Source organism: Narcine bancroftii, chromosome 1 (genome assembly GCF_036971445.1).
Source record: "Narcine bancroftii isolate sNarBan1 chromosome 1, sNarBan1.hap1, whole genome shotgun sequence".
Classification (NCBI taxonomy): domain Eukaryota; kingdom Metazoa; phylum Chordata; class Chondrichthyes; order Torpediniformes; family Narcinidae; genus Narcine; species Narcine bancroftii.
The window spans coordinates 431514225-431536044 of record NC_091469.1 but is presented as its reverse complement, the minus strand read 5'-3'; the positions used below and the strand labels follow the sequence as shown (position 1 = coordinate 431536044).

The window sequence follows — 21820 nt, the reverse complement described above, 5'->3', positions numbered from 1 at the left end:
GACACAAACAATATTGATCTGTTATGAGCAGATCATGCCTGACACGCCCAAAGGATTTTTTACTCCAAAATATATCTAAAAGAGACCAAGGAATATCTATTTACATACACTTCCAGCAGACATTTGATGAAATACCATAGGCGACCATTTACAAAAGCATAAGTTCATGGAACTGAAGTCAATTTATTATCTCTACTGGGATACTGGCTGAGCAACCAAAGATAGAAAATAGAAATGATATGCAAATACCCTACCGGGCAGGATACAAATGCAGATGTAACACAAGGATCTGCATAACTGGTAAGGGCTGAGTAATAAACCCCCATTCCCCACCCCCCCCCCCCACTCCCCCTTCATTCAGCATTGACAGGACAATTACTGCACATCAGTTAAATCCCTGATACAAGGTCAGCAACTCTGCTTCTTTCTTCACCAATTTTGCATGTCCTGCCAAACATATCCAGCATTTTCTGATCTCATTTCAGGTAGTCAGCCTCCACAGATTTTCACTAGATAGTCAGAACAGTTTTTTCCTGGTGCATGTTGCATGCTAACTGACTAATTTTCCACTTTACTGACAGAATGCTAGTTTATAACTTTACAGGAAGAACTGGCGCTACTGGACCAATCCCAAACATTTTCTTTTAGCTATGGCCCCTTTAGGACTCTGCTCAAAGATTATGGGCCCCATTCCCTGTGAAGCAGTAAAGTTCAGCTTGTTTCTTCAGTACCTCTCTCCAACTATTAAAAAACAAGAAATATTTTATGATTACAATCCGTGCCCCCCCCCCCCCCCTTAAATGTGCTGTGGCAACTTGGGAATAAGTTGCTTTAATCAATTTTTCCACAAAACCTTGGCAGGGATGTAATCAGCATGAAGCAAAACTTCAACATAGCCGACAAGACTTCTTGTATTATTTTGTGCTATTTAGCTGAATAGCAAATACACTTTAACATGTGATAAGAGATATACCCCAGCAAGGAAAAATATAAACATCAGCTGCACTTTAGAAAAAAAACCAAATGGGCAGAAGCAGAAAGATCCATAGACCTAGCTTTAAAAAACCCATTTAAAAGCAGCATCATGGGTCAGCATGGCAACATAAATGCTAATGCAGCACTGGCCATTTATTCATAAGTTGATAAGATTCCAACAGTCACTAAGTTATATTAAACCTAAATCAACTTGAATGAGACTCCACTTAGTGCTCTGTGCACTATCCTAGTCTGTACTCTATACACAAAGTGGGACACTGGAGAAAGTGTGAAGTATTTACAAGAATTGTTTTACAACCGACATTGCAGCTACTAGAAAAGAGTGAACATGTAGGGCTTTTTCCTTTCTGAATAAAAAGTAGTTAACTGAAAGAAAGCTGGCTGTAAAAGTATGAATCAGTTGGACAACACAAGGGCAGAGAGAATGGCCTGGTTATTGCAGTGAAAGAAATGGCAAGGGCATTGCTCTATTCCTTCAGAATCTTTTCTAAAGCAGCATACTCACAGATTTTCAGCATCAAGTAGCAATGCTGCAGTTTTGATTTGATACCCACAATCTTCACTTCAAAAAAGGTTGGAAACTTGTCCATTTCAGCACATGATAAACAGCACAAGAATATTGATTATTACCAAACAACCTGATGCTGAAAATTCATACCAGTACGTTTAATTAAATTATTTATAAAATTTTCCCTTTCATTCATTCATTCATTTTCTCTTCATTTTATCATTATTTCTCTTTAGTTTTTTTTTAAAAACATAATTTTGCAATGGATTAACAAAAAATTACTCTCTCTCTCTCGTTCAAACTCTGCCTGAATCTGTGAATCCTTCAATCTGACTGATTTAAGAAGATGCATACAATCTTCTTCAACTCAGTTCTTGGATCCCATGCAGAAGACAGTAACATCCAGTGCGAGTCTGTGGTTTCAAGTAGGCTGAATATGATATGGCATTCTATTGATCTATAGTTACTAATCCAATGAAAAAAATATCCAGTACAAGACAATTTTAGACAAATTCAGGAAAACTGCAGGGCTTTAAATATGAAGTTTAGTAAAATCTATCGAAGGCAACAAACTCTAATTATGGAGCAAAATCTTTCCTCATTCCTTTCTTATCAGTATACTGTCTAAAAATAACTACTTATACAGCATGTCTCTTCAATCTGTGAAGTAGAACATGAAATTGAAATAAGCATTTTTGAACCGCACTTTAAAAATAGCTGAACTGTTCAATCATAATGGTGTCACTCTGATAGTTATATCAATTTGTACGACATCGTTGAGAAAAACATTGAACTTTAACCAATAATGAACCTGGTATTCTGGGTCGGTCATCTATACTAGAAAGGTGGACTGGTGGGTACTCGGTCATTTTGAATGAATTTGAATTAATGGGGTAGGAGAAAAATAAAACATGCAGAACTAAAGAAAAATTACATTTCAAGTTCTACCAAAGAAGGGAGTAAACTATGAACTAGTGAGGAATTAGGGTATCAGTGCTAGGGCATCATTATTATACATTCTACTTGGATGATGGGATCAATTGAAATATATCCATATAGGTTGGTAACACAAAAACAGGCAAGTTAATTTTAGGTGACCTAAGTGACTGATGGACGATAAAAAGAGGTTGTGCAGACTGGCAAAAAAACATCAAGAATGGAGTACAATTTTTTCAACTTCTCAGGAGTTAAATACAACTGATGTAAAAAGTTATAATAAACCAAACTATATCTCACATTAATTAATTTCGTTACACTATCAACACATATTCGCCCATTCCTCCCAGGATAATGTAATCGATAAATCCTTCTCCCATTTGTCCTTCTTTTTACATACATGAACTTTAGTCATCTTTTCCTGTAATAACGCATACATCTCAGAAATAAACCCTTTCTTTCCCTTATCAGCAATTAATATCTCAAATTTAGTTTGACCAGGTAACACCAAATCTCATCCAAAGTTTTCTAACAATAAATCTCAAACTTGATAATAAGTAAACACAGAGTTCGATGATATCCCAAATTTCTCTCTAAGTCTAGTAAAAGAAAGAAACCTACCTGTTTCAAAACAATCTTCCACCAACTTCACACCTTTCATTTGCCAATCTTTCAGATAGGGGTTATTAAGAGCAAAGGGAATTATTTTATTCTGATATATAATGGTGCCTTAGCTGAAATTTTACCTTTAGTTCCTATAATCTGGTCCCGTTTATACCAAATATCCATTAAATGTCTCAATACTGGCACTTTGTATTTTTGCAAAAGAAAAGAATTCCATTTATCTGTAAAATGATGTACTTCATTCTCAGATATCTGATCCAATTCCACCATCGCCCATACTGGGGGTTGATCAATATCACGCATCCTATTGATAAATTTTAGTTGCGCTGCTTCATAATAATTCTGAAAATGTGGTAATTGAAGTCACCTAAATCATATCTCCATATCAACTTCTGCAGGGAAACTCTTGACAACTTACCTTTCTAAAAAAAACAATTACTTTATTTAATTCCTTTAAAAAATTCCTTGGTATAGCACATGGAATAGACTGAAAAAGATATTGAACACGAGGATATATATTCATTTTGATACAATTTACTCGTCCAATCAAAGTTAATGGTAAATCTTTCCAGCTCTTTAAATCAAATTTAATCATTTAATAATGGTAAATAATTTAAACCATACTGATTTTGATATTCTCTATCTACTAGTACCCCTAAATATTTAATTTTATTAGACCATCTAAACTCCGTAAGCTGTTTACAGTCTGAATAATCTTCACCTGATATCGATAATGTCTCGCTTTCATCCCAGTTAACTTAATAACCTGAAATTGCTCCATATTGATTCAGAAAATTTAATATTCTTGTTCACCTATTTTAATTCCCTTAATATTAACATCCTGTCTTAACACTTGAGCCAATGGTTCTATAACTAATGCAAATGAGGCAGGTGATAATGGACAGCCCTGTCTAGTCAATCTAGACAAACTAAATGCAGGTGAAACCCGTCACCACCCGAGCAGAAGGATTGGTATATAATGTCTTCACCCAACCAATAAAGAGTGGTCCAAATTTAAATCTTTCTAACACTTTAAATAAAAAATTCCACTCAGTACGGTTGACAGCTTTTTCCACATCTAGCACTACCATCATTGGTTGGTTAAGTTGCTGTCTTTAATGTGAGATATAATTTGGTTAATTATAACTTTTTACATTAGTTGTGTTTAACTCCTGAGAAGTTGAAAAAAATAAGGTTTTGGTTCTTCAGATTTGTGTTTTCGATGTGGAGAACAGAATTACAATAGTGTCTTTATTTGGAGAAGATAACTTATAATTTGCAAAATAATTTTTTTTGTTAAAATGTGGAATTTATATTTGAAATGTATGGGTTTAGATATAAATTGGGTTTTTTTCGTGATGTGAAGGGTTGGCACACCAAGCAGCAACTATTAAATACCCAATATAACTTTTTTTGCTCTGAAACGGGGGGGGGGGGGGGTAGGTGGGGGTTGAGAGGAGGGGGGGTAAGTAGGGATTTAGTTTTTTTTTTAGTTTTGTTTAGTTTGTTTATTATGTATTTTGTTAACCTTATAAATGATTTTTCAAAAAAGTACAATAGGAAAATAAAACTTTTTTAAAATGATGCAAGACATTTAAATGTTGGAGTTTAAAGATTTCAGAAATATCTGGTGACATTGTATAAGAAACACAAAGTTAGTGTGAAAAAGGACCAAGTAATTAGGATTATGGGATGGCAGCTTTCTTGGAGTATAAAGGTTTTATTGCATTTAAACAGGGTTTTAGGAGGACCACAACTGCTGAAACATTTTGGACTTCACATTTAATGATCTTTTCCTTATAATCCAAACAGTATGGATTCATGAGATTGATTCAAGGAATGGGAGTTTTGCCCCAAGAGGAAACACTCCAAAACCTTGAAGTAAGAGAGGTGATCTCACTGAAAGTACACAAATGTCCTTGAGGAAGCTTGACAAGGCAGATGCTGCAAATTCCTCTGATGGGAAGATACAATAGGGGACATACTCTTCAGTTGAAAGGAACAATGCTTGGTGGAGCAATCTCACCTCACCCCTCCCCCTTCCCCACCATCCCTAGCAATGTTCCAAACTTTTGGAACTCTCTGCCCCAAGGCTGTGGGTGCTCTGTCATCAACTATATTCAAAACTAATTTAAAACATTTTTGAATTGTAATTAGGCTGGATAATTGAGGAAATATTAAAGATCATAAACTCTCTCTTTCATGCATGCTGCTTAATCTGCTGGTAGTTTTTAATATTTACATGGGCAATTTTTACCAATTCACAAATATGTTATGCAAGATTCCAATAGAAAAACAAAGTATCCAACTTCCATTCAATCTCCACTAAAAAGAAAACATTTGTTCCCATTTATAAATGTTTTATTTATAGTTTTTCACAACAATCACAATGCCAAATTCTGAGAGCAGGTGAGTTTCATGTTTACAAACAAAGTAACAGCTCTTGTAATATTCAGATAAAAACATCCCTTCTCAAAAAGATGACAACTTTAGGTGGACCCCTAAACACAACAAATAATTGAATCCTTTGCCCTCAATAAAACCAGTGTTCTTTTTTCTCTGATTACTATCAGGTAATACTGAAACTGTTGAAAATCTGTTATGGCTTAACAAGAATCTTCACAGATTCAAAACAACCTTAAGATACGATTACTGATTAGATCTCCAGTTCTTGTCACCTTAAAACATTCAAGAACAAAATGCAAAATAGAAATAAAAACATCACGAGTTAGAGTCACGTATTTTCGTGTACTCGCTAAATTCCAAACTAAAGTTTCAGAATTTCATTGGAGAATTGCCATCTTCTCATAAAAATATTCCTTTTTGTGTCTTCAGCTGTGTTTTTACACTCATTCTTCCTGCAGTTGACATTGTTTTGTTGTTCCCATTACTTCCCACATCCAAAGTTGCGTTGACTTATCCCTTGCTTGTCTTCACCCCAACTTCATTCCCTCTCCTTTTGCCATCTTAATTTTCATCTTCTCAATGTTCCTTCTCCTTGCTCACTTCACCATTCTACTTTGCTTGGATAATTTAATTTTCCAATTTTCACATCCACCCCCTTCTAGTTTACTTACATCTTCCCCTCCACAATTTTAACTCGACATTTGATTCATAACCAAAAAGCTAGAAGGTATTTCCTCTTTGGGAAAAAAAAACTTGTCAGATTTCTAACAAATAGCACGAATAATAAAATGGATTTAAGAATCCTCGGGCGAGTGAGGAAGTAAGTGAAGCCCGACTTTCTCCTTCACAGCGAAAAGTGCACTTATGCACCATACGAGGTTGAGACAAACGCAGCTCTGCCGCTGACTGATACAATCTTGTCCTTTTTTTAGGGTTTAACCAAATCATTGCGCGTTGAAAGAAAACCCCAGTGACCCCCATTCTTCCACATCCCTTTCCTGTCCCACCTGACAGCCCCCTTTCTGTATTCCCTCGCCCGTCCTCTTCAATCCTGTCTTCATTATTCCTCCTTTTCCATCTCTATCACTCCTTCCACACTCCACCGCCTCAGGTTGCCCTGAACCTTCTCACCACCCTTCTTGTCCTGTCAGCCTCGCAACCCCCCCCTTTGCCTCCTTGTATCTCCGTCTTTCCCCTCCCTGCCGCCTCCATTCACCCTTCCTCCTCTTGTCTTCCACCTCCGACATCTACCGTTCCCTTTGGGAGCCACGGTTGGAGACACCCGCCCACGGCCACTGGGCCTGGCCGGGCCGGACGCCTTTTCCAGTAACTTACCAGATCGGAAAAACGCGGCGATATCGGCGTCTCCGGACGCGTCCTCCGCCCCCTCTGCGCAGCTCATGGCGGCGGCGGCGGCCTCCTCTTCCTCTCCCTCCTCGGACTGCACGGTTCCAATCCTCCCGGAAAACGTGGATCCCGATCCCGAGCCTGACCCCGGCCGGCAACCGCCACCAAGCGGAGAAAGAGGAAGGAAGGAAGGAAGGGAGGGAGGGAGGGAGGGGAGCGAGCAGCAATCGCCGCCACCTCTACCAGTTCTCCTCCATCTTGGAACCGTGAGTCACACCGTCCGCCCAACATCGGGAATCATCGGCAACTTCCGGCATTCCAGCCCCGTTCGCCGAGGTCAGCGCTCTGCCCACAGGGGCGGGCAACGTGCGCCGAAGGACGAGCTCCAACTCCTCGCCACGCTTGGAAAGGTGGTGAGTGGACACCTTTCGTCAAGACCTGACGAGTCACATCATTCGTAAACAAAGGGTAAACAAGAATCAAAGTTGAACTGAGAGACAAATCTGGAAGTGCTCCGAAGTCGTCAAGCCGCTCATTTGCAGGTGATGAGGGACAGAATGTCGGGAAAGGGTGGAAACAAAGAGATTTGACAAACTGGATCTATTCACAAAAGTTATGAGAAAGCACAAATCAATCCGAGCAGTTAGGGTCGAGAACGCTGACGTTGGTGTGCATCTGCTGTCAGTGGATTTGGGGTTCTTTTGGAGACAGCATTAGCGCCTTGAGATGCTTCTGTATGGAGTTGCCATGGCTTTTGAGGATCAAGAACAGGATAAAGAAAAGCTCTCGTTCATGATGTCCCCTGTATCTCTCTTTGAGTTGTTGCGACCCTCTGTGACGTTGATGCTTTGTTCAAAGAATGTATCCACTTGATGCCTGGCTGTTTCGATTGGAAAGACGATCAACATAAAGACAATCTTGCTCTGTGCTTGCATGGAGACACAAGATCTGAAGATGTTGGAATCTTAAGCAAACAATGAGGAGCTCGAGTCAGCGGATCAGGCAGCATCCATGCTGATATTTCGAGTCGAGACATGTTTCCAGTCTAATCTTGAAACATTGATGCTACATTTTTTTTCTCCACGGATACTTCCTGACCTGCTGAGTCCCTCCAACCTTTGTTTGTTTTATTTTTTACATGTTTTAATGAATGAAATGGACTTGTGAATTTTAAAAGTGTTTACTGTTCATCAGGTGTGAAATCTACATTATGATTTGTGAAAACCCATAAGTGTTGGAGAAAGGTCCGTTATCAGCCATCTGAGGTAAAGATATACGACTAATATATAGGGCCTGAGCCCTTCCTCAAGGTGAGGCAGCTCTCATGTGGATGAAGTCTACATTCTGATCAGTAAATCACTTCTCAGGTGGATGAAATCTACATTGTGATTTGTAAAGCAGTTCTTTAAACACAGGAAGTGACAGGTAGCTTTTCCTCTGACCGACAATGGTGACTTCTCTCTGCAGTGACACAATGGGAAATTTGTCTTTTCTTGAAATGGAAATGATTATAACTTCCCTTGAGATCCTGAAACATGTCTTCACCCCAAAGGAGGTGAAGTTGTAAATTTGTGAATGAAACTCCTCTCTGCCACATTTTAGAAATTCAGCATTATTTCGGTGAGGGAAGGAAAATTTGAAGAGAATTTCTACATTTCAAACATGGGATGAAATGGTTACTTTAATGATCTGTTAGATCTCACAATAGTTAAATTACGCCAACAATCCACACGATTCGCCATAACCTGTTCCATCTTCCTGGGGCCTTCCTCTTTCTCCCACCAACAAATTTCATAAAAAGTGCATAGCCTGGAATTGATGGGAGAAAACCATTACTTGAATAAAATTTTATTGAGCATTGAGAAGAAACTTACAAGTTTTATTATGACCTGAACAGCTCTCTCTCTCATGCACTTATTGAAAACTCCCTAATATGCTTTTCTTGTCCACTCTTTCTGTGCAGTGTCTTCCCAGAGCTAGGAGAAGGCTTCACTCTCTCTCTCAGAGGCTTGAGCAGCAGATATCCATGATGGAGCTATTCATTGCAACATCACTGGCTGCCCATTAGAAATGATGGATTGCTGAATGTGAGGCATTTGAAAGGTTATTGTCAGAAAATTAATGGCAAAAGGAAGTATGCCAATATAATGAGAGAGAACAGCGTTTTTTTAACCATTATGCCATTGGCATTCTCCCAGCATATGACATTAAGCTTGCTAGCAGCATCTATCCCTGAAGGTAAGAGTGTGCTTCCCAAATAACATCCCTGTTAGAACTGCTATCTTCTTAGAGAAGGCATTAAACTGATAGCAGGTAAAAGTTTATTGCTCCCACAGTTGAAATCAAGTGAGCAGGTTTCAACTCCTGAATGGTGAGCAAAGCTCAAACTGGAGCAGATCGAGATTCCATTCAAGCCTAACTGACTGGAGGCAAACACCATGTCCATCAGCTGGCTTTGAGCTGCCTACTTCTGTTGGCCTGGAAAGAATGTAAACCTAGTCCCACTAAAGATCCTGTTTCCAAAAGGAATCATCCATTATCCTTATGTCTCACTGGTCAGAAAATACATCAAGCATATCAACAGATACTGCAATACCTTTCCCAAAATCATTCTTCTACCCATTCCAGATCAGAACTAGTATATCCTTGTATTCCAGGGAGTTGTGCTGGTTTCATTGAACCACTGTTGTAATTGCTACCCACTACTGCTGGGTGTTCACACATGGGAACTTGGATCTCTTGTCAGATCTGTTTCATAATGGTCAATTGAAAGTAGCAAAAAAAACCTGCAGATGTTGGGGCATTTGAAATAAAACATAAAATGTTCATGAGGTTAAGCAATATCTCTGGAAAAAGAGTAAAAGCATAATGCTGGAGAAACTGTGTATTTTATATAGCAAACATAAAGATACAAAACCAATATTTCAGGCTTGGCCCTTCATCAACGTATGACAAAATGTAGGCAGATGCCTGAACAAAATGGTGGGGGGGAGGGGCAGGGAGAGGAGAACAGTCCCACAGGCAGGAGGTAGTAGGTAGATAATGGAGGGAGAGCACACCAGCAAACGGGAAGTGGGGGTGGCTCTGAATGGAAAAGAAAAGAGCTGGAGAGCTGGAGGAAATAAGTAAGAGAGAATGGAAAGGGAGGGAGAATGGGGAGTAGGCTAGCAGAAAATGGTGAATTCATTGTTAATGACATCCAGTTGAAGAGTGGCCAGAGAGATGGCCTTTTTACACAGCCACTTCGTTCAGGATATTTGCAGCTTTATTCCACTATGCCTTCTGTGTAAAATGTACGGACGCGGAATGGTGGGGGGGTTGGTCATTCCAATTCCGGCTTTTTTCTGGCAGGAGAGGTTGTAACTGGATCACTGTCTGTGTAAAAAGGGCAATCTGGCATTCCAGCACCATGATGGGAAAGGATGTGCATGTGTATGTGTTTTTTTTAGCGTATTTATGAGTAACGAAACATGCAAGTAGGACAACAGAAAAAAATCTTTTTAATAATAATACCACTGTCCCACTCTCTCCCGGCAGCCAATGCCTGCTTTCTCCCAGTGGCCTGTTATGTCAGCCCGCTACCTAATCTCTCCTGGAGGGGAGTGGGGCATTGGGACCAGTGTGGAGACTGACAGCGGGCCACCGGGTGAGATCCCAACAGCCCACCATCATCCCACACACTGATCCCACCGTCCCCCCTCCCAGCTCTTCCCAGGTGCCTCTACTCCCTTGTGCTGTGTGCAAGCTAGTCTGTAGGTTTGTCCTCAGTTTGAACAGTCTGAAGTGGCTGGTCCAGCATCAACCTGGCAAGGTATCATTCCCAGTACATCACTGATTTGACACTAGGACTGCCAGATTGAGCTGCAATTATACAGCAAAGGTAAAAGGCAGAGTCAATCTGGCTGACCTAGTGTCAAATCAATGATGTACTGGGAATGATACCTTGCCAGGTTGATGCTGGTCACTAGGGAATACCTGACATGCAGGAACTTGGGGTTTAGACCATCTTGGATGTCTATGCATGCTGTTATAAATCTAGAAATCTGAAATGAGCTGCAGATGAAATGGTGGAGCTGGAGATGAAAAAGTGACACATCCTCTACTAGACTCACCATTTCGTTAGGTGGATGAAGCATTGATGTGTTGCTAGGAGGAGAATGAGAGATGATTTAATTTATAAGTACATAATTCATGATTTTGACAGGACCGATGTGGTGTGGCTGTTGATCTTTCAAAATAGGGCTTGATCATTCGTGAAGAAGATAAAAGATACAGAAGGAGGGTGTGAATGCTTAGTTACTGAATGTATTCAAGTCAGTCACTGACAGACCTTCAGACATTAAGGGAGAAGAGATTAGTGTTAGGGAGTGGTATTCTGATAAAAGAGAGACCCCACACTGATCCAACTGCCCCGCTCTCAGCTGTCCCCAGGTGACTCGAGTCACCCTGTGTTGTGAGTAAGCTCTGGTCTGTGGGGTTGGCCTCAGTTTGAAAAGTATAAAGCCCACTGCCCCACTCCACCCCCCACCCCCCACCACCTCCAACAGCCTACCATCAGCTCCCAGTTATAAACAGCAGTGATTAGTAAGGGATTACTTAAGGTGGTATGTGAGTGGAAAGAAAAAGTTTGAAATCCATTATTGATCTATAATGTGCATGTGTGTTTTATTTGCACTACAATTTTCCCACACTCTTATTAATTGTTGTGTATTAATAAAAGTAACGTTTGATTGCAAACCCTTATGTTCAGACTTGTCTCTATCGAAGTACATACTTTCTCAACACAACAATGTCCAGTGCAGGGACCGACAATGGACTGCCAGGAGACGTTCCCGACAGCTCACCAGCAGCCTCCACACTGATCCCAACAGCCCTAATTTCAACTTGGCATATAGGACTGGTGAATATTTTTGAGTCATTTTTTGGGGAAAAAAAGTGAGTCTAATACACTGTCAAATATGGTATGTTATACGTGACGCTGTTGTGTAACACTTTCCGCCTCTTTTGCTCTCAGAATGCTGGCTTGCAGTGTTAAATAACACACTGACCCGACAATAAGATGGTTTTGTTTGATTCAGTGTAAACAACCAAAGCCAGCTTAATGCCAGGTCTTCTTTACAGTAATATTGTAGGATTTCTGTATAAAAAGCAAAAGAAAATTAGGTGTTGCTTCTTCAATTTATGGATGGTCTTTGCTTGACAGTACATGAGGCCGTGGACTGTCATGCCAGCATGGGAGTAGGGTGCAGAATAGAAATGGTTGGCCACTGGGAGATCCCTGTCACTGATGTGGCAGAGCAAAGATGCTCAGTGGAGTGATCTCCCAGTTTGCATCCAGTCTTTCTGACGTAGATAAGGCCAAAATGGGAGCACTGATGCAGTAGATGACTCCTGCAGCCAACACAAGTGAAGTGTTCCTTCACTTGAAAGGACTATGGGGCCCCAAATGGTGGTTAGGGAGGAGGTGTGAGTGCAAGTGTGGAACTTCCTGCAGCTGCAGGAGAAGGTGCCAAGGAGGAGTGATTAAAGGGAGTGGATGAGTGTAAAAGGAAGTCACAGAGGGGAGAGGTCCCAACAGAAGGTAGAGAGTGGAGGGAAGATGTGTCTGGTGGTGGGATCATGTTGTAGGTAGGGAAAATTATGAAGGATAATGTGTTGATTGAGGAGGCTACTTAGGTGGTAGATGAGGAAAGAGGAATCCTCTTTCTGTTGCATCTGGGGGCCAGGGCAGATGAACAGGAAATGGAGGAGATGAGGGTAAGGGCTGAGTTGATAGTGGTGGAGGAGAAGCCATGTTTATGGAAGAAGGAAGATATTTCAGATGATCTGGACTAGAAGAATGGAGATGGAGAAATTAAGAGAAAGGAGTAGAATCCTTACAGAAATGTAGTGGTGTGGTTGTGAGAGTCAGTAGGTTTGTTAAAAATATCTGCAGAAAGCTTATCTCCCAAGATGGAGATGAGAGTTCAAGAAAGAGGAGTCGCCAGAGATGGACCAAGTGTATTTGAGGTGGGGTGAAGGTTGGCAGCAAAATGAATGAAGTTGACGAGCACAGAAGTAGTAATTATTATAGCAGAAGAAGAGTTGAGGATCCTTGCTTGCGCAGCCTTACAGCATGGATTGCTCCACAAAACCCACAAAAATCTAGGCATAGCTAGGACCCATGCAGGTATCCATGGCTACTTTGATTTGAAGAAAATGGGATAAGTCAAAGGAGAAATTATTAACATAGAAACATAGAAGATAGGAGCAGGAGTAGGTCATTCGACCCTTCGAGCCTGTTCCGCCATTCAACGAGATCATGGCTGATCTTAAAGTTCAGTACCCCGTCCCCGCCTTCTCTCCGTAACCTTTAATACCCTTATACTGAAGAAATATATCTAATTCCCTCTTAAATATATTTAATGAACTTGCCTCTACTGCCCACTGTGGCAATGAATTCCACAGATTCACCACCCTCTGGGTAAAGAAATTCCTCCTCATCTCGGTCCTAAATGGTTTGCCTATTATCCTCAAACCATGGCCCCGGGTTCTGGATTTTCCCATCATTGGAAACATCCCATCTGCATCCATTCTGTCCAGTCCTGCCAGAATTTTATATGTCTCTCTGAGATCCCCTCTCAATCTTCTAAACTCCAGGGAGTACAATCCCAATTTGCGCAATCTTTCCTCATAAGTCATTCCTGCCATTCCAAGTATCAGCCTGGTGAATCGCCTCTGCACTCCCTCCATTGCAAGATCATCCTTCCTTAGATAAGGTGACCAAAACTGCATACAATACTCCAGGTGTGGTCTCACCAAGGCCCTGTACAGCTGCAGTAAGGTATCCTTGTTCCTATACTCAAACCCTCTTGATATGAAGGCCAATATACCATTTGCCTTTTTATCCGCCTGCTGTACCTGCATGCTCGCCTTCAGAGACTGGTGTACAAGTACCCCTAGGTCTCTCTGCACTTCCCCATCTCTTAATCTATTGCCATTCAAATAGTAATCTGCCCTCCGGTTTGTATTACCAAAGTGGATAACCTCACATTTATCCACATTGTAGTGCATTTGCCATGTATCTGCCCAGTCCCTCAATTTATCCAAATCACACTGGAGCTTCCTGACAAGTTTTGCCAGGTGGAGGAGGGTGGTAGTGGAGGGTGACTGGTTAGGTCTCTTGTTAAGAAAAGAAACAAAGGGGTTTGAGACCTTCAGTATGGGGATAGAGGTATAAAGGGATTTAACATCCATTGTGAAAATAAGATGATCAAGTTCAGAGAATTGGAAGTTATTGAAGAGATGCAGGGCATGTGAGGTAGCAAGGATGTAGGTGGGGAGGGATTTGACCAGGGAAGAAAAAATGGAGTCAAGATAAGATGATACTAATTTGTTGGAGCAGGGCCATGTGGAAACAATGGATCTACGTGAATAATTGGGTTTGTATATTTTGGGTAGGAGGTAAAACCAGGCAATGCAGGGATTGGAAACAATGAAGATGGAGGCTGTGGGAGAGAGGTAAGCAGAAGTGATGAGGTTAGAGACTTCAGCACCTGATTTTCTGTCTGGGCACTCTCCAATCAGATGACATTAACATCGACTTCTCCATTTTCTGCTAGCCTACTCCCTGTTTTCCCTTCCCTCCTATTCCTTCTGTTTTCTTTCTTCCAGCTCTCCACCCCTTCTGCATTCATAGAGCCACTACCCCTCCCTCCCTTACCACCTTTGGGACTGTGCTCCTTCCTCTGCCCCTCACCCCAACATTTTGTTCAGGTGCCTGCCTCCATTTTGTCATACCTTGATGAAAGGCTAAAGGTCAAAATGTTGGTTATGTATCTTTATCTTTGCTATATTAAGTTCATTGTTTGGCCTGCTGAGTTTCTCCAGCATTGAGCTCTTACTTGAGTCATGGTGTCTACAGACTTTTGTGTTTTACTGGTCTCTGGAAAGATAATGGAGTTAACATTTTGGGGTGAAGAGTCTTCATCAGAGCTGGTGCATTGAGAAAGCAAGTTAATTTTATATTGTCTTTTCTGCTCTTCTTCAAGACAAAAGGTTAAGTTTACATCCAATTTTTATAACAAGATCTTTGCTGTAGATCAATTTCTGTATGTTGCAAAGTATGTATGAATACAGGGCTGTCATGTAAAATCCATCCTTGCTTGTATATGTTGCTGCTTTATAGCTTTGTAATGCAAGTAAAATTCAGAAGAATCTGAACACCAAGACAAAATGAATGACATCACGGTATTATCTTTCCTCTGCAATATTTCCAACAGTGGCCAACCCACTATAATTTCTCTGCCTGTCTCTTGCCAGGGGAGCTTGGTTTCATTTCAGTCAGCCCTTTTGGCCATGCATAAAGCAGAGCTCATTCTTGCATCAGAAGGATATGATGGCTTATATCAGAGAACTATGTGACTTGCACCTTGATGTGCTATCAATAACTCAAAAGACTAGAGTTACTGAACTTGAAGCTCATTCTGTGCTGTGATCCATCCTTTATACAAGGTCAAGAGGGAGGAGCCATGGGTATAGCCACAGGGAGGGGCAGAGCCAAACTATAAATTGTACAGCAGTTCACCACATTCGGCCTTTGATTTGTTTTTTTTGTCCAGCAGGGTAACATTGGGCACAAAGTCTTACAAAAGTCTTAAAGTTTAAGTCTGTCTGGCAGTCTGGTTTTCTGTTGAGACCAGCGGAGAGTCGGTTATTCTGCTATAGCTGGGGCTGTTGATTCCTCCTGGGCCTCCAGTGCTGCATCAACCTGCTGGGGGCGTGGTAGCTCAACTGGAGTGACTAGAGTGGGGATGGGGCTAGGATGCTGTGGGATGTAGTGTGCGTCCATGGGAGAGGAGGATGCTGTTTGGTGGGTATGTTCCTTGGGTGCCCCCATACGCGTGAGGACCCGGATGTAAACAGTTTCTTCGCGGCCATTTGGGTAGGCCACGTATGTATATCGGTGGTTTGTATGGAGGAGCTGGACCCTTTCGATCAGTGGGTCATTTTTATGGCCCCTCACGTGCTTCCGTAGTAGGAATGGCTCTGGAGATGTTAACCAGGATGCCAGGGTGGTCCCTGAGATGGACTTCCTGGGGAAGCAGAAAATTAGTTCATGAGGGGTAGCATTGGTGGCAGTACATAGCAGTGACCTGATTGCCTTAGCTCCTCAGGAAGAAACTCCTGCCAGTGAGAGGCAGGCAGTTTCCTAAACTTGAGGGCAAGGAGGATGGCCTTCCACATGGTGATGTTCTCCCTCTTCACTTGGCCATTCCCTCGGGGGTTATAACTAGTGGTCCTGCTGGTGGTGATACCACTGGCAAGGTAGGTATTGGCACAGTTCATTGTTGAAGATTGAGGAACCCGATTGCTATGGACGTATGACGGGTACATGAATAGAGTGAACAAGTTGTGCAGTGCCCTGATGACTATGATGGTGGTCATGTCTGGGCAAGAGATGGCGAAGGAGAAACATGAATATTCATCAATGACCATGGGGAAATACACTTTGCAGTTGGTGCAGGGGAGGGAGCCCTTGAAATCCATATTCAGCTGTTCAAACAACCATGAGTCTTTCACCAGGCATAGCCTATCTGGTTGGTAGAGGTGTGGTTTGCACTCTGCACAGACCCGGCAGTTTCTGATCATGTCTCTGACCTCCCCAATGGAGTACGGCAGATTATGAGATTTGATGAAGAGAAAAAAAATCTCGTGACATCGGAGTGGCAGAGGTCATTTTGGAGGGTCTTCAGGCAGTCTAGCTGGGAATTGGCATGTCTCTCGGAATAGGGCATATGGGGGCTTGTTGAGCTTCCCCAGCTGATACAGAATATAATTGTTATAGGTGGAGAGTTCAATCTTCCACCTCAAAATGTTATCATTCTTTATCTTACCATAGCCTATTGGTCCGTAAGCAGGGTAAAACATCTGCCAGCCAGGTAATGACTCCAGTGCTGTACTGCCTCAACTATTGCCTGAGCCTCCTTCTCAATGGAGGAGTGTCGGATTTCAGGGCCCTGGAGGGTACGGGAGAAAAAGGCCACTGGCCAACCTGCCTGGTTTAGCCTGGCGGCCAGGGCGAAATCAGACGCATCGCTCTCAACCTAAAATGGGTTGGATTCGTCCACCGCATACGTTGCAGATTTAGCAATGTCCTCTTTTATCTGACTGAAGGTTGCATAGGCTTCTTTTGTCAGGGGGAAGGATGTGGACTTGATAAGGGGGTAAGCTTTGTCTGCATAATTGGGCACCCACTGGGTGTAGTAGGAAAGGAACGCCAGGCACCTTTTAAGGGCCTTGAGGTTGTAGGGAAGGGGGAGCTCTAGCGGTGGGCACATGCGGTGGGGGTTGGGGCCAATAACCCCATTCTCCACAACACAGTCAAAGATCACCAGGTGAGTAGTATGGAAAACACATTTATCCATGTTGTAGGTGAAGTTTAGGCATTTGGCTGTTGTGAGGTAATTCCGGAGGTTGGCGTCATGGCAGGTCGTGGCCGCCGATTGTGATGTTATCCAGGTAGGGGAAGGTGGCAGATCATTTTGGTCCACCATCCAGTCCATCTCCCGTTGGAAAACGGAGACACTGTTGGTAACCCTGAAGGGGATCCCGGCCTAAAAAAATGGTAGAGGCGGCCGTCTGTCTCAAAGGCAGTGTATTGGCAGTCCTCCAGACAGATGGGGAGAGAGTGGTAGGTGGATTTCAAGTCAATCATGGAAAAGACATGATATTAGGCAATTTGATTGACCATGTTCTCAATGCAAAAGAGAGGGTACGCATCCAGCTGTGTTAATAATGAGGCTATAATCACCATTATGTGTTTACTCCCCTCCCTTGGCCACCACTGCTTGGGCTCGCCATGGGCTGGTACTGGGCTCAATGATCAACTGGCTTACAGTTGGGGGTGAGGTTCACCAACAGTGGTGGAGGATTGATATAGAGAGTAGAGAGACTGCTCTACCTATATGGTTGGGCTGGCAGTGGTGGATGGTGAGCTGACGAACAGCGGATTGCCAACCGGGGTGGGGAGGGGACCAATTGCATTGTGACACTCTTGAGGTGGCATTGAAAGTCCAATCCCAGCAGCACTGGTGCACAGAGCTGTGGGCATAATGAAATGTTTAAAATTCCTATAAGTTATGGCCTGCACAGTCAGCATCACAGTGGTGTAGCTGCAGATCTCAGTTGAGTGGGACCTTGAGGCCAGGTTGACTTTATAGCTTACTAGCTTTTCTTTAAGGGAGTAACACTGCTCCATATTGTGGTGGATGAAGCTCTCTGTGTTCCTGCTATCAAAAAGGCATCTTGTCACCTGATCATTGATTGAGATGTCCATCATAGACTGGTAGAGTTGATGTGGACTATTTTGGTCCAGCACACAGAGGTTAGTGTCGGTTTGTAGTCTGGCCCGTGTTGACTCATGGTCTGTGAACATAATGTGCCCAGGCGACGGCGTGGTTATCCCTAGGAGTTGGCAATGTCCAAGATGGCAGCCACCGTGTCACAACATGGTCATTTTCGGAAGCTGACAGCAGCAAAGATAACAGCTGCCATGCGGCATTGGGACTGGAAGGCAGCTGCAATTGACATACCATCGCGTCGTGTCCTTTCTTTCTGCACTTCAAGCATGTAGTGTCTTTTGCCGGGCAGTGTTGTCAGGGATGCTTCGGTTGACCTCAAAAGTAGCACTTCATGTGCTTGTGGGAGACTGTGGCTGTGGTGAGTTTGCTCATTGAATGTGGTAGTGGGTTTCTGGCCCGTGGACCTGAGTCCCAAGACGGTGGCACCCTTGTGGACCCTGTGCCGTTTGTCGAAAATGCTTCCATGTTACAGACGGCGATCTCCAGCGATTTCACAAAGTCAATTGCCCCTCTTGAGTCTAACTTTCTTTGCTCGAGTAGCCTATGGCGCATATAGTCTGATCTGATGCCTGTGACATAGGCATCCCGGATCATGTCCTCCATGTTTTGGGTGGCCGACACTGACTAGAAGTTGCATGCTTGTGCAAGTCCACGAAGGGTCTGGAGGAACTCATTGCTCAATTCACCCAGTTGCTGTCTATGGGTAGCCAGCATCTGCCTGGCGTATACCTCATTAATTTTCTCCCTGTACTCATATGTTCACTGCCTACGTGTTCGTTGAGGTGTCTCTGATCATTGAGAACACTCAATGTTCGACCCAGGAGAAGAGGAAGTGCAGCTTGTTTGCCTCTGTGGCCATGATTCCGGTGGAGTTCTGCAGAAAGACCTCAAAGCAGCATAGCCAGAGTTCAAAGTTGTTTGAGGCTTTTGGTGATTATGGATCAATCTCCAGTTTACCAGGCTTCAAGAGTTGTTCCATTGTTGGAGAAAAAAATTGTAAATAAAATTGATGCACTATCAACAACTCAAAAGACGAGAGTTATGGAACTTTAGACTTATTTACAATAAATTTAAAGGTCATCCTGTGTTGTGACCCGGGCTTTCTGGGGAGGAGTTGAGGTGTTTGGAGCCTTTATACAGGGTCAAAGGAGGGGCCATGATTCCAGCCATAGGGTGGGGCAGAGCAAGATTAAAGAGTGTACAGCAGTTCACCACACACTTTTTATACATGATCGATTCAAGCAACTATTTATCCACAATATATCATGAACATATCCAGTAAAGTTACAGAGATGTACAGCACAGAAATGGGTCCTTTGGCCCACCAAGTTTATACCAATCATCAAGCACTTTTCTATATTAATCTCATGTTCCCGCACGTCTGCGCTTACACTTGCCGATTCAAGGGCTTCCTAAATGTCTTGAAAGTCCTAACGCTTCTCAGGCAGCGTGCACGAGATTTTACACACCTCACAACCTATTCCCTTTGGTAGGAGATATCACAGCCGTGGGAAAAAAGTTTCTTACTCTCTGCCTTATCTATGGTCCTCATAATTTTATATCTCCATTAGGGTCTCCTAAGTCTCTTCCATTACAAAAAAAAAGCCCCACCTGTTCAGTCTCTCCTTGTAACTGATGATGTCTCAGTAAACCTCCCCTGCACATTCTCTAATACGATCATGTGGAAACCAGGACTCCAGCTGCAGCCTTGCGCATTGTTCGATAAAATAATTTAAAAACCCTGACCTAATATTCTATGTTTCAAATAATGAAGGCAAACATCTTGTTGACCTTGAGTGAACAATGTGCACCTGGAGAGACTCAGTAGGTCAGGCAACTTCCATGGGTAGAAATGGGCAGCCAATGTTGCATGTTGGGACGCTTTATCGAGTTTTCCAGCTGCTTGTTATTTGCTCAACTTTGTGTCACGATCCTGCCTGGCTTCTTCATCGCTCTATTGACCAATGCTGCCACCTTCAGGAATCTTTGAATTTAACACCAAGTTCCCTTACTTTCTCAAGAACAAAAGGAATTGCTGGAGGAACTCACAGCATTCTTGGGTAGAAATGATCAGTCAATGTTTCAGGTCTGAACACTTTATCAAAACAAAGGGGTGATATTATGTTTAGAAAGAAGCTGGGGGAGGGGCCCAGAAGTAATTGGGTATAGGACAGAAGAGGTGAGAGGTGGAGAGATAGGTAGGAAGGGGGAAGGGGAAGAAGTAAACAGTAGAACCAGATGGAAGTGGTAATTACCTATAATGAGCAAAATGTTCATACTGCTAGGTTTACGACTGTCCAGGAAAAACATGGTTTAACTTCAAGTTACGTTATGTCATATCCCAGATCACCACTTCAGATCATCTCCCTGCTATCACCTCCAATCTGTTAGTTCCCCAACCCCACACCACACCACTATCTCATACCCAAAATTTACAAACGTTACTGGGCTGGTAGACCCATTGCTTCACCAACTCCTGCCCCGCTGAACTTATATCCTCATACATGATCTTCACCATCTTGACCCAGTCCCCCCTCATTCAGTCCCTTCACCTCAACATCCAGGACCACTTCTTTGAATATTTCCAATTTTCTGCCCCACCCCCGCCTTATCTTTACCAGGGATGTGCAGTTTTTTTTTGAATAGTTTATTTTGAGAAACTTCAATCAATCAACATGCAGTCGAAATGAAGAATCATAAAAAAGTAAAACATCGATATCAATAATATTAACAAAATAATCCAAATATTGATCCATATGTCGAATTTGAAGAAAGAGAGAAAGAAGAGTCAGCATGTGATTCAATTATTATAAAGAAAGAAAAAATACAATAATACTACAAAACTGAAAATTCAATATCAATGTTCAACCAAAGGGAGAAAAATATAGAAAGAAATAAGAACAAAATAAGAGGAGCCCTCCCACCCCCCCCCTCTCCCCCACCAAGAAACGGATGTGCAATCCTTTTACATAACCATTCACTATCAAGAAGACCTCAGGGACCTCCAATTGTTTTTTTTTTAACTGCGAACCCTTCAATCCTTATCAACTAACACTCTGCTCTGCTTGGTGGAATTGGTTTGTGCTCCTTTGACTCCTGCCATTTCCTCTAGATCCAGGGTGCAACGATGGGCACACGTATTAGCCTCAGCTATGTCTGCCTTTTTATCAGGTATTTACCTGTAAATAAAAGCATATGTTGGATGTAGTATAGTTTGAAGCTTTGGAGCAATCTTGAAAAACAAAGATTTTCATTCAAATGATATGTGGTAAAATAATCACAAGAAAAACAGAACCCAGGGTTCAATCTTTCAATCTCCTACTGCTGCAGTCAGAGGTTCCCACCTGCTTCAAAAGAACATCAATCTAAGAAGAGCAGAGTGAACTGCTTCAACAAATATCACCCAGTAGCACTCACATCCACTGTGATGAAATGCTTTGAGAGGTTGATCAAAGCCACAAATTACATATACCTAAATAGAGGACTGGATCCACTGCAATTCACCAAGCATCACAATCGCTCCACAGCAGATGCAATATCACTGTCTCTCCACTCAGCTCAGGATCACCTAGAAAATAGCAACACATACATATGGCTGCTCTTCATCCACTGTAGCTCAGCCTTCAATACCATTACTCCCCCAGTGCTGGTCAACAAGCTC

The 21820-nt window shown here is 42.4% G+C and overlaps 1 protein-coding gene across 9 annotated transcripts in view; it reads right to left on the bottom strand.

The window, feature by feature from the left end:
• LOC138751657 (triple functional domain protein) overlaps positions 1 to 7602 on the bottom strand; it is a 470729-nt gene extending 463127 nt beyond the window's left edge. For 3 of the 9 annotated variants that reach the window (XM_069914221.1, XM_069914224.1, XM_069914223.1), the window contains exon 1: positions 6806 to 7242. In XM_069914221.1, the coding sequence (XP_069770322.1) occupies positions 6806 to 6872 (67 nt within the window). In that variant the 5' untranslated portion in view covers positions 6873 to 7242. Of the gene's footprint in view, positions 1 to 6805 lie in introns of all 9 variants that reach the window. The other 6 variants (XM_069914229.1, XM_069914228.1, XR_011350109.1 and 3 more) reach the window with 5 other exon arrangements.
• Positions 7603 to 21820: the final 14218 nt, after the last annotated feature.